The sequence below is a fragment of the Microtus ochrogaster genome, unplaced genomic scaffold (assembly GCF_000317375.1).
Source record: "Microtus ochrogaster isolate Prairie Vole_2 unplaced genomic scaffold, MicOch1.0 UNK129, whole genome shotgun sequence".
NCBI lineage: Eukaryota > Metazoa > Chordata > Mammalia > Rodentia > Cricetidae > Microtus > Microtus ochrogaster.
Genome location: NW_004949227.1, coordinates 3542 through 17047, shown reverse-complemented (window position 1 = coordinate 17047; position 13506 = coordinate 3542). Strand labels below are relative to the sequence as shown.

The 13506-nt window shown below is 49.0% G+C and overlaps 1 protein-coding gene across 5 annotated transcripts in view; it reads right to left on the bottom strand.

Annotated features, from left to right (window-relative positions):
* Window positions 1-8626, bottom strand: part of Hcfc1 (host cell factor C1) — a 25623-nt gene extending 16997 nt beyond the window's left edge. For 4 of the 5 annotated variants that reach the window (XM_005371787.3, XM_013355429.2, XM_005371788.3 and 1 more), the window contains exons 1-3: window positions 7458-8626; window positions 744-892; window positions 267-427 (exon numbers count right to left, since the gene is read on the bottom strand). In XM_005371787.3, the coding sequence (XP_005371844.1) occupies window positions 267-427; window positions 744-892; window positions 7458-7650 (503 nt within the window). In that variant the 5' untranslated portion in view covers window positions 7651-8626. The remainder of the gene's footprint in view (window positions 1-266; window positions 428-743; window positions 893-7457) is intronic. The other variant, XM_026778326.1, reaches the window with a different exon arrangement.
* Between the last annotated feature and the right edge of the window lie 4880 nt (window positions 8627-13506).

Genomic DNA, 13506 nt, shown 5'->3' with positions numbered 1-13506 from the left:
AAGCAGCAGAAGCTGCAAAGGAAACACCCAGATCTAATTTCGGTCTGAGGTATAGGGACCAGGTCAAGATAAAGTAGGCTTCTACTTCTTGCCCAGCTTTCTCCTACAAGACCACCCAGGGGTTCAGATTTCAAAGCTGGGAACTTCTTGGAAGGGCAGTGAATCTATTCTCCCATTGACAACCCAGCCAAGGAGAGAAACATGGCTCTGTACCTGGGGTAAGTAGACACCCTAGTGATGTTCTCAGAAAAAGGACAAAATCTCACCTCGGAATGTTGTTCTTGGGGTCCTCACTATCATTGGCTAGACCCCCAAATAGATAGCATTTGTTGCCCACAAGGGAGAAGCTGTGTCCAAGCCGAGGACATGGAGGAGGCCCATTTTTGGGCGTCTTTGCTTTCAGTCTCTTCCATTCCCAGCGACTAGCCTGCAAAATCAAAACTTAACAGAATGAGCCAAGAGATGAAAAGGCCACTGGTAGGGGGCCTAGAGCAATTTGTGGCATAAGAATATGGTCAGGAATGAGGAAGCATATTGATGGAACACGCCAGTCCTAAGGAATTGGTCCTCTTCTCTCCTCTGACACTGTTCAAGGTGAAAACAGTCTTGGTAGACTCTTAACTGATCCCTTCCACTGCCTCTCCTGTTGTAACCCTCACACCATTATAAGGAACACTATGGAGAGTCCTGTGAGGGCTGGGGCAGTGCAGGAACCCAGGTCCAAAGGGGCTCTATGTTATTACCTGGAGTTCATAGAGGTCATTGCTGTATTTTCCATACTCCACCATTCCACCAAACACCAGTAGGCGAGTACCATCACACACAAAGCCATAGGCTGCACATCCTGGAGGGATATCCCCTCTCACAGCTGGGATGAACCACTGGTTGGTTGCTGAAGAAAAAAGGAAACAGAAGTCAAAATATCCAAAAGCTTCTAGAACCTGAGCCCCTGTGCCCTCTTCTTATTCCTTAAATCTTGTACTCTCCAACTCCTTGTCTTCAAATGTAGCCAAGAGAGGAGAGGCTAATTCGGCATACTGTCCCTTAAAGAGCACTATCACCCGGGCTGGAGAGATGGCTCAGAGGTTAGAGCATTGCCTGCTCTTCCAAAGGTTCTGAGTTCAATTCCCAGCAACCACATGGTGGCTCACAACCATCTGTAATGGGGTCTGGTGCCCTCTTCTGGCCTGCAGGCATATACACTGACAGAATATTGTATACATAATAAATAAATAAATATTTAAAAAAAAGAGCACTATCACCCCAAATCTTTAGTCACTCTAGTCAAGCCATCTGCAGAGCCCTAGCTTTTCAAAATACTGCACAACTGCACGCTCCTCATCAAGGTCATCTCAGAAGGCAGTAAGACACCAAGCAAAATAATTCACCAGCCTCTGGGAATCTAGTAGTCTCTGACTTCCTTCCCCTGCTGTTCACATGATCATCACAAATTTCTATACCCCAAATGCCCTCTAGGGCTTATGTTCCTCCTCTTCAGAGCCCATGATTCTCTCCCTGTACCAGTTAAGACAGCTAGAGCCTTCAGGGGCTGGAGAGATGGTTCAGAGGTTAAGAGCACTAGCTATTCTTCCAAAGATCATGAGTTCGATTCCCAGCGACCACATGGTGCCTCCCAGGTACTTATAATGACATCTGGTGCCCTCTTCTGGCATACAGGAAGCTGTATACATAATAAATAAATAAATCTTAAAAGAAAAAAAGAGCACTGGCTGTTCTTCCAGAGGTACTGAGTTCAATTCCCAACAACCACCTATAATGGGATCTGATGCCCTCTTCTGTCATGCAGGCATACATGCAAGTAGAGAGCACTTATATACATAAAATATAAACTCTGGTTTTGACTTCTCTACTGGCTTGTGTCCTAGGTGATAGTCCATAGGCTTTATCGCAGTAGCCACCCCCATACACCCACCTAAGTCCAGAATATTCTCAAGCCTGAGGTGGCAACTGCAGCAGAGCTTTTGTGACAGAAACTTTCAGGAGCCCCTCACACTTCTAGCTGGGGGTGAGGTGGGGAAGTCGCCAAGAAAGGACATATCACAACTCAGGCATCTCCTGATTCCCTTAGGATGATACAAGATGGTGGCCAAACCTTCACTGGGACAAAGCCCTTCCCTAGCGTGCCTGGCAGTTTGCTCTTTCACCTAGGCTCCCATGTCCTTCACATCTGTAGCGGCAAGGATTCTAGAATTGTTACAGGCAAGCATGTTCTTCTGCCATGCCATATATTCAAAGGATAAGCCACTTTCTCTCCAAAGTCTCCCAGACGGGGGCCCAGAGGCAGACCTGCCACATGTACAAGTCAGTCAGGTAAGATCTGAGAGGGCTGTAGGAAGGATTTCAAGTCCTGACTCCAGGGTAGGGAGGTTGAAGCTGCAGTAGGGAAGAGTTTCAAAGTCAAGACCAGACCCTCTCCTGGGAGCTAATGGGAGGTCAGGTTATGTTTTGGAGGAGGTGACACAGGAGACATTTGTGGACTAGTCTAGGTTTTTCATCTGCTCCTCAGCCATACTGTCCACACAGGGAGGTGGGCATACTTCTGGAAATTAAGAAATGGATGTTTGATTTGGAGACCAACGTACTGAGAAAAAGAGGAGAAATGCTTGTTTTGTGTTCCCCATTCAGATGCATTTGGGAAAAGCTCCCTCGCTCCCCCCATTTATAAATTCCCATGTTCACAACTCCAAAGGCTCTATAAGCAACAACTGCACCTTGTCTTAGGGAGGAGAATCTCCCTAGGTGCACACAGCACAGCTATTGGACTCCTCAAAAGTTTAGCTGAGTCACTGAAATAGGCTGCCTAGTCCCCATCCTCTCAGGCATTTTCCTGCTGGAGAAATGAACTGCTTGTGTACATGCATTCATGTGCCCACACACCTAAGTGCTGGTTCTTGACCTCTTTTCTCATTCCCAGTGCAAATACGAACCAAGAAATGTAGGGGTTTTCAGTACTGAGGCAAATCAACCTTATACAAGTTGGGAGAGGTGGTCTTAATCTGTGGAAGGAGTTTTTCCTTCAAGTTACAAAGGTAAAGCCAACAGGAACCTCTGAGGAAGCCCCAATCCAGCTCTCAGTCAATAAGAGTCCAGAGCATGCCTGTAATGCCAGTACTTCAAAGATGGAAACAGGAGGATCAGTTCAGGGTTAGCCTGTACTATAAAAGACCTTGTCTCAAAACAAAAACACAAACAAAAGACTCCAGAGCCCAGGAAAGGAAACTCAATTGAAGTCAGTGTAAAACCCAACAGGGACATGAACTCGATTCAGCATCTGTCTCACGTATGGGTAGCCCCTCACTTAGCTAAGAACCCTTGTATTAAAGGCATACAGGTAGTGAGTCATGAGGCAAGGATTGGGTGAAAGATAAATGGCAAATGGGATTGGCCTACAGCTTTTCCCATCATGCTGATTCACTGACCCAGATGGTCAGGCAGATGTTAGCTAAGATGTCCCTGACCTCCGAGATCACCAGTTTCTCCTATGAGACCTAAGAGGTACTAATCTGGTTCTAGAATATTTCTTATGGCAAGGCAGAAGCCATTCCTAACCTCTACCAGTAGTTTGTCAGGGAGTAAAGTTCCTGGTATGAGGATTAACACCACCTCTCATCTCTTCTATGAATCCCGGTTTTAGTGTGCAAGTATGTTAATTCTTCACTCCATCTTACAAATACAACAGCTGCTCTCCTTTTACCCTCAAACACACAGTGGGTATCATGTAACTTAATCCCTGGGTCCCTCATTCTTGATATACCCTGGCATGCCCCTGGCCCTCAAGCCTAACCCTCACCAAAGAGAGAAATTTAAGGAAAGGAGGCCACCTGTTTGCATACTCCTGACTAAGATACTTTTACCTTCCCTTTCTTCAGCCCTACTCCATTTATAACTTCTGCTAACCTATCACCACCTAGACTGATACCCATACAGCAGAGAACACATTGGTGTTCAAGGAAATATCTTCCTTTCAGTGTACCTGGTTACACCAAAACAATCACTTCTATGGCAGACCCCATGCTGGAAGGCACAGAGGAGCCCCAGCCTCCTATTTCCCATCCAGTAGGTAGGCTGTGCATCCCTCCAGTGATGGGAAGAAACCCAGGAAGAGCTTGGGACCATGCCCAACCCTTGGGAGCAGAGGAAGAGTGATGAAGGACATAACTAAAGGTTTCTCTGGGTAAAAAACATTTAAGCCAGAGCTTTGAAAAGTAAACAGGCTATTTCCTAATCAACAAAACTAACAGGCCAATAAGGAAGTGAGCCAACTAAAAAGTAAGGAGGGCCTGAAATAGATGGGGGAACAAAAATGATTCCCATCTGACTTAGTGAAATTTAGGTACAGGGACAAAAGAAAAAGGATGTTTCTAAAATGGTGGTTTCAAGTGGTGACACAAGCCTTCAATTACAGCACTCAGGAGGCAGAGGCAGCTGGATCTCTGTGAGTACAAAGACAGTCTGGTCTACAGATCAAGTTCTAGTACAACTAGAGCAGTTAGTTACACAGAGAAACCCTGTCCTGAACAACATACATATACACACAAAGAAACAGGTAGTACAGCAGTCCTCACAAAGGTTCACTTCTACCACTAGCTAGTGCAGTGCCCCTGGACTTGTCATTTCCCCTCTTGGGCTCCAGTTTCCTTACGTGTACGAAGTCCCTTTAGATTTAGATTCCCCCCCCCCCAAACCTCAAGAATCTATGGTAGGACTGTAGATGTGGCTCAGTGGCACAGCACTTGCTTAAGGCTCTGTTCCACACCCCAGCCCCGGGTGTGTGTGTGGGGGGGGGGGGAGTTGATGACTTCCAACATCCACTGAGGCAAAAAAACAAACAAACAAAAACCCAGACTGGGAGAGGGAATAACCACACACATCCAGCTTCAACACAACACAGTCTACCCCAGACTCTGGATCCTTGATCTTAAGGCCTCTTGAGTAATATGAATTGCGTCATGGAAATAAAATTCCTCCATGGACAATTGCAACTATAAGATCTACCAAAAGACAGTATAGGGTCTCTAAGCCCGTGGTGATTGCCACTAAAGGGGCAAAGCCATGTATGCATGCACTCTCTAGCAAGCAGTCTCTAGCACACACAAATCCAGTTATTCCACTGGGTAATCCCTGGGTGAATTATACTCCATCCCCTACAAATTGAAGAGTTGACCAAGACAGTCAAGTGCACATACACCACGGATCATTTTTCTCTTCTCAAAGTGGAATGTTTCTAGACCAGCCCACTCTATAAAGGGGTAAAGACCAATTCCACAAAAGCAAAGGGATGAACAGATTATGAATTCAGGCCTCTTTGGAAACAAAACCCTGCTAAGCAGAAGAGGCAGCTGTTGAGAAGGATGGGTGGCCAGGGCAGACTGTTAGAACTTGAAGCCTGTCAAATACAAGACACACCCCAAGCTCATCAAAACAAGGGGTACATCTTTTAAGGTGAAGAACAGAGTAGCAGGGTTGGCTAGTTGCTTTCTCAAGTCACCCAAAAATGATCAGGACAATGTGAAAACTATTACTCTTGGAGGATTCCAGGCTTTTGCTGTGAGCCGACTTTTAGAAGGCTGGTTACCTCCTAACACACAACCTCTTTGTGAAATAAATTAGTAATAAATTAATACCAAAGTAGTCAATTGGTTTCAATAAACTAATGAGTATGTAAAGATTCCAGAAAACCAAGACAGAGGCCTGCAATGGACTTTGGAGCTGACTGTAATTAGGCTCCTGCCCTACTTTCTAAAATTGTATTTCCCTGCCAGAAAGTCTGCTCCAGGCTTTAGTAGAAGAAAGGTGTTCCAGGGAAGGGAGAAAGTGTTGCTGTCCCCATGGAGGGCCTCTTTATAAACAACTCTACCACTCCACAAGTTGCACCCCTGCCCTTGGCCTTACCTTTCTGGGCTAATTCTTGCCACAGCTGTCTGGGCTGGCACAAGCATCACCAACCCACCCCCTTTTTCTGCGGGGCCCCGAGAAAAGCCCTGCTCCTCAGAGGCAACCGGTGCAGAGAGACAAGGAGTTTGGAGGGTCATGAACAACCCACCCATCAACTCTGAAGGGAGAAGTGCTGGGGAGCTGCCAGAAGGTTCTGGCTCCAACCCTCACTCCATGAACTACCCCAGACCATAATCTCCGTCTGCTTCCTACCTCACTAGACCAAGGAGACATGTGTGTGTGTGTGTGTTGTGTGTGTGTGTGCGAGAGAGAGAGAATAGGATGGCCTCGCTGCACACTTGGTCCTGCCTACATATCAAGAGAAGGTGCCAGGGACAGCAGGGGCCCAGAAAGGATGAAAGCATATGTAAGAGGCTAAGGCGCTGAGAAGCGAGTGAACACTGCAGGCTACACCTCCTGCAATAGAGGGAAGTTTCCAGTCTACCACAAGCAAGGGGGCCGACATTGTCTGGCTACACTAGTATTCCAGGTTCTCACCTGGACACAACCGCACGTATTTCCAGTCTTTGCAAGCCCCAGCACTCTCCCTTAGGGCAAGGCAAAGGTCCTGGAGGCCTTTGGGCAGTCAACCGCAACTCAGGTCAAGCCCCTGTACTAGATGTGCAGAAAGTGATATCACAGGGGAAGGATGCGAAAAAGGTTACTACCCTAGAGGCAGAGCAAGGGAAGCAAGCAAGGAACATGTGGCTCCCAAAAGGGAGGAGGGCAGAGAGCAGCCTACAGATCATACCTGTAGACAGAGAGGCTCCTCCCAATTAGCAAGGGTTTGGGGAGGAAGGCACTAGAAGGGACTGGTTAACCCCTTCAATCTCACAGCTCTCTGGTCTGCTATGGCGGGGAAGGTGGGGGGAGAAGAATCTCAGCTGTTAAGGCATCACATTAAGAAATAATTTGGAAAAAAAAAACAACCCCCAACTTGTACAAGTAAACACCCCCCAACTGTGTGTGTGGGCAGCATAGCCATCGTGCCATCGGCACTTGACACGAGGGTCGCATTAGGCTGTTAAAAGTCTGCTCCTTAAGAGTGCTCCCCTCTTTTTTTGGGTGTACAGAACGGATCTGTGATAACAGAAATCCTATTTTCTCACGAACGAGCAAGGACGCTGGAGATGAGGACGAGCGCGGGGGGGGGGGGGGGAGGATTCCGCCTGCGCCAAAAGAACACATCCGCTGCCGCGCCAGCCCCAGCCTGCCGGGTAACGGTGTACGTCTGAAGTCACCATCGGCGGCGACATCCCCTCCCCCTCACCAGACTAGAGGGTTTCTCTGTACCAAACGCAACCTTTAAACACAGGAGAGTCCGGGGGTGTAGAACGGGGGTTGAATAAGCAGGGAGAAGCGGAGATGGCAAGCAGAGCAAAGAGAGGAGGGAAGCACAGCAGGGCAGTGTGAGAGCGAGATGGAAGGACGGGAGAAGACTGTGAAGAGTGAGGAAGAGTGAGCGGTGGAGGGCTTTGGGAACCCAGCGGGCTTATACTCACCAGTGTTGTACACGTGCAGTTCGTCCACTATCCCTTCATTGCCGCCGCCAAACACCACTATGAGCTCCTTGATAGCCACGGCACGGTGGCCGTGGCGGGGTCGGGGCACTGGACCCGACCAACCCACCACTCGCTTCCAGCGGGGCTGCAGAAGCACCGCCGGCAAGTTGGCAGGGGACACAGCCGAAGCCATAGTTCTGGTTAAGGATGCAGTGGGAAGAAGTCACTGAGCGGGAGGGAGACCCTTAATTCTTCACACACCCCCTTTCCCCTAAGGCAGCTCTCACGGAGAAGCGGCTCCTTACACGGCGGTAGACGACTCCATGGAGGCCGCCATCTTAACTATCCTCCTTCCCTTTGGCTCTTCCCCCCTTCTCACTCGGCTCGCCTCCTTTAAAGCTTCTCGAAACTGTACAGCATCTACTCCCGAAAAGCGGGAGGCCACTGAGCGCCGCCGCTCTAACTATTTGCCCGGGCGCTCCCACTTAGAAGCTCGGGCAGGAGGCTCTGGGAGCCGCCATCTTGAGACGCCTCTCTCTCCTCCCTTCCTCAGTCGTAGCCCTCCCCCGCCGGAAATGGCGGAGCCCCGGCCCGGTTCCCACACCCCCCAGTCCCCAGCACTGGCTGGCTTCCGGGGCGGGTGGAAAAGAGCCACAAATGCCGCGGTTGTCTCAACCCCGCCAGTAGTCAGACCACAATTGTGGAAGCCGCCATCTTGAGACCGTCTTGCTTCCCCACCCAGCACTTAGTAGAGCTGCCAATCTCAGAACAACCCCAACGTTCCTAAAAAAGGAGCGTCAGAAGCTGGAAGAAGCGGCTCGAAGTCTCGGGGACCCCGCGTCGCCGTACGACTCCTGAGGTTTCGCACCTCTCCCTTGAGTCCGCCTCTGCTGTTCAGGCTATGCCTGCCGCCCTGGGAGCCGCCATCTTGAGACTAGCTTCCCCTTCCCCCTATTCTCTTCTTCCTAGACAGTTCTTCCGCAGCAAACCAAACACAAGGTAGCGTCCAATCCTCGCTTCCCTTCTTATGACTCCTTCCCACAGGAGCCGCTCGAAAGAGCACAAGTTAGGCCCCGAAGTGACAACTGTACGGCAGAAGCAGCGGTAACGGCAGGGCGCTCATGCCTCCTCCCTGGGAGCCGCCATCTTGTGTGAAGAAGTAACAACTAAACATGGCGGCGGTCGGGCGAGGGGGCGGAGTCAGGAGACGTCATCGCTCCCTTGCGCTCACACGTCCCCGCCTCTGTGCTTAGGCGTCTTAAAGGACCCAAGGCTCATAAAAAATTCAAGCTTCTTAAAAGTGCAGTGTGCTGGTTGCGGGTGAGCAGGCGCTGCTGCGCAGTAGGCTAGAGCACGAGCTGAGCTCGGGTCAGGTGCAGTAGTGCCCCGCCCTGCGTGTTCCCCCCACCCCATTGCTCCCCCCACGCCTCCTCCCTGGGAGCCGCCATCTTGCCACTTCCCCACACTGGGCCCTCTGCAGGCGTCAATAACGACTTTCAGCACAAAACAAAGATGGCCACAGCATCTGGGAATGCCCGGATGAAAATGTAACTCCTCCTAGGCTGGCTTGACCCCGCCCCCTCCCCCCCCCCCCCCCCAACAGTCTCCCGGGTCGCTGAAGGGACACAACCCCGAGAAATAGCCTTTAACTAGCTGTGGAGATAGGGTACATAGTGTTTAACCGTAGCAGAGAGGAGACGCCATTGCATCTCTGGCTGGGAAGCAGCCCCTTTCCCGCCCTGAACACTCAACAGCCAGCCAAAACCCCGCCACAGGGGCGAGCTGGAGGCGGAGCGAGAACCAAATGTGACGTCAAGAACGCGCGGGGGCGGAGCTCCCGCCCACTCCCAGGCCCGTCCGCACCAGCCCTGGGCTTCGCTGCTGCCGCCCGCGCCGCCCGAACGGGTCCGGGTGCGCGCTCCGATTCGCGGCGCGCCAGGCCACCCTCTCCAGCGGCCCAACAAGGCTGACAGCACGGGAGTCAAGCCAGCGCGGGAGCAGCCTGCGCCACTCGCGTCACCTCGCGTCATCCGCCCCGCCTGCTTCCCAGGGCTCCTCGCCCCGCCCTTGCGCAGGCGTGTGGCAGCTTTACGGGTCCGCCCTTTTTCGAGGTTTGAATTTTCCCTAGCAAAGCGAGAGAAGCAAAATACCCGGATGGTGAGCGCTGGCCCTTTCCCGCCAATATTGTAAATACACAAAACAACCTTGAAAGGGGAGCATTACGCTCTTCATTTCTATGTTTCAAGTCTCCCAGGAGACCTGTTAGGCACTGCAGTGTCATCACTGTCAAAGTCAGGTTTTAGCATAGGGTTCCTAAGTGATGTCCCAGAGCCTAGACCAAGAGCTGATTGTTTCTCCACGTTAGCCTCTACTTATTTTATCCTTATTTTAACAAACTTCTGGTGGAAATTTGGCATGTCCCATGATTACAAATATAGGAAGCAGAACCCATGTTCAGACACACCTGTGACTTTGTCATCGAAGGACGTGTGCAGATCATTACAGGTCCTGTAGCAGCAGCTTTGTACAGATCTAAAAATTAAATTACAAGCTCTACCTGCAGTCTGAATAATTTTAACTGTGATGTTACTGTATTGAGCCTGCCAGTAAGTAGATCTTGCAATTTGTTATCAATAAGGAATGCATATTACCATCTCACACTATAAACAATGTAATACTCCTGTTTTCATGTTAACACAGACTTGACGATGAGAATCCCAGAGCAGAGGTGGCCTCCAGATGTGGAGACAAATTAAAGATAAAATCTTCAGTTCCCTGGTAGGGGTAATGCGTTTGAGAGAGCAGTGGAACCCACATATTCTAGATATGGTGGTCCTTCTTAGCAAAAGATACTCAAGGTAAGCAAGCCTCATATTAAGCCGAGCAGCCCAGAATCCAGGAAACTCCAGGGCATATCTAAGAAGACAAAGAGGAAATGGGTCTGGTAAGAGGGTAAGGGAAGGGAGTAGAAGCCAATTGTCCTACACTAAACATCAGGAAAGAAGTTGGACTTTTGCCCTTAAACTAAACAATACTTGCTCACGCCTGTAATTACAGGACTTAGGCAGTTGAGGCAAGAGGATGGGAATAATAAGTAAGACAGACTGGACAACAGTAAAAGATCTTGTCTTAGAAACAAACAAAATATATGTTGCAAGCATCCTACCACTAAGCTATATCCTCAGCCATTTTTAACTTTTTGAGTCAGGGGTTCATTCAAGCAGTCTTCCCTTAAAATTTCAATCCTCCTGCTTCAGCTTCCCTATCAGCTGGAATTACAGATATCAGACATGAGGCTACATATTTTTTCATAACAGGATTTCTCAGACCACCAGCTCCCAAATCATGACACAGAGGCTTATTATTAGTTATGAATACTCAGTCTTAGCTTAGCTTGTTTCTAGCTAGCTTTTTAAATTTTCCTATTTCTCTTCACCTATATTTTGTCTTAGGGCTTTTTACCTTTCTTTTATTCTGTATGTTGTACTTTCCTGTTTCTTCAATGTCTGTCTGTCTGGCAGATGCCTGACTGGCTGACCCGTGGCATCTTCCCCCTTGCCCCCTATATTCCTCCTCTTATTCTCTCTGTCTGCCAGCCTTGCCTATCCCTTGCCTACCTAGCTATTGGACATTCCATTTTTTTTATTAGACTAATCAGGTACCTTGCAGCATTTTTAAAAAAGAATAACATTTTGGTGCTGTGACTTGGATGATTCGCCTGCCCCGGACTTCCACCTGGGGCCGGAGTTCCGGCTTTAGGCGCTGTCAGGGACTCTGAGCTCCCTCCTGGGGCAGACCTGAGGACCCTCTCTACAACGATGCACATGTTCCATCTGCCTGGATGCAGCTCCTCCAAACAACAAATCAACTAATCGTGAGTGTTCCCATCTCGGCCAGCTTAACCATCTCTTTTAACCCAAGGGATTGACTGTTGATCTCCCAGCAACCCTTCACAGTTTTTAGGGAGGGGGGGACCTCCAACCTCGGGCTTTCAGGGCCTTGGTTGTTCCCTTCGCTGGCATTCAATTTGGCTTGTCTCCTGTGCTAAGTCCGTGCCTGGGACGGCGTGTCCTTAGCCAGCCCCTCAGCTCACCCGCTCCTGGAGGCCCAGGGTCTCCAGTTCTCCCTCTTTTTCTTTTTTCATTCCTTTTCTTCCTTCTTTTCATCATAACTGCTGCTACGGTGCAGCACTCCGCTACGGTATGGCCTGACCTTGGCTGAATCCCTCCTGCCCGGGAATCCCTCTCCCATCGGAGGCTCGAGTTGATTCAGCCAGGTTATAGCACCCCCCTGTGAGCTCGGACGCCTGTTCACAGGGCCTGGGTGTTCGTGCCATCTGCATCTTGCCTTAACGGGGAGCTGTTCTCATTGTAGGCTTGAGGTGCCATGGTTTTTGCGGGTGTTTGCACGGCCTTGACCATGGGAGCCAAGCCATCCAGACCTATCACTCCGGCCTCATGCTTTAATGCCTTACACTTATCCATCTCTGTCCAAATAAGTGGCCCCATTAAAACTATACACGGCCATTTTTCGGTTCCAGCCTTTTGCCCTTCCCCGCTGCGGCTTCTGTTATGTCATGGCGGCTCTCTAACAGAGCAGACTACATGTGATGGTCGCCATCTTGGCTGAAGGCCAGATGTGTCAGGTGACTTTTTCCGCCATCTTGGCTGAGGGCCAGATCACGTGACCACACTCTCCTGGTTTTACCGTGCCTCTTCACTCAGTTTTCACTAAACTCCTCATGCTAACTCTGTTAAATGTGTTTTGAGCAATGGTCAAATGCCTTTGATAGGGCCCATCAGAGGCGTCCACATTGCCCAATTCTTGTTCACTCTTTCTACGTATAATAATTATTTATTACATCTCATTTCAGACTACAAAACGAGAGTCTTATATTTTAGACTGGTATGTACCTTTAAGTCTCTTAAGCTGTTCTCTACCATTGTCAGTTCTGCCACTAACCTTATATTACGAGCAGTTCTTTCCTTCTCTCTGCCTTTTTACAAATGTAAATCTTACCTGTTGAGAGCCAGTGTGGTCAAGCTCAGACTCAACTTTCCAAACAAATTCTATACTATAGTTATACTTGATAAACAGCCCTCAACTGCTCAGAGATCTGGGGAATGTGATATTTAAGTATTTAATTATTAAAAACTTTTCACAACAAAAAGAGACAGGTTGGCTCCTAGCAGCAGCTCTCTGCTCCCTCCAAAGAAGACAGAAGACAGACACACGCACAGAACAACGTCCTTCTGCATTTCGCTTCGACTGCAGAGCGCTGACCACTGGGCAAAACTGCTTTTCATTTAACTAAAGACCTCTCTAGACGTGGACGGAATCGCTGGAATCGACAGCCTAGCTGCTCAGGTCAAGGTAGGCCTGTCTTCCTACAGATTTCTTAGCCCACAGGATCTTCTGGAGCCTGGCAGGCCCTGTGCTAAACAACAAAGGTCAAGTGCAACCTTCAGCGACCATAGAGGACCCAAAAAAGAGTAGCTCTGGGTGCCAACCAAGTAAGTTCTCTGTCATTTTTTAATTAGTAACTCTAGTAAAATTTTATCCTTCTCAAAGATCTCTGACAGTTTGATAGCTGAGAGGTTTTTCCAGATTACCTCACCAAACAAATTTCAAATCAAATTTATCTCTTATGCCACAGTCATTATATGTCTAAAACTTCTGTTTTCACACATTCAAGGAGTTCTTGTAAGTTCCAGGGAGCCGAATTAAAGAATCCACCTTAAACAGATCAGATACATCCCCCTCAATTCCCTGGTCCTAAAAATTTTTTTTTACCTTAACTTTGTTTTTTGTTCTGCCAATACCTTAGGAACACCAGACATTTCCATGCCACAGACACCAGTCAAAAGCAGAGACCAGCTATGCCAGGATGTTCCAAGCACCCAGCCTTCTCTCGCGTCCTCCCAAAGACGACGCCCACAATCAGCCGGAAGTAGTCTTGAGAGTTCGCTGCCCCAGTTCCTTTGGGCTGTGGTGCCTGGTCTCCTGCTTTTTATTATAAGGAAGACCTGGGAATGTTGTGCTTTCCTGT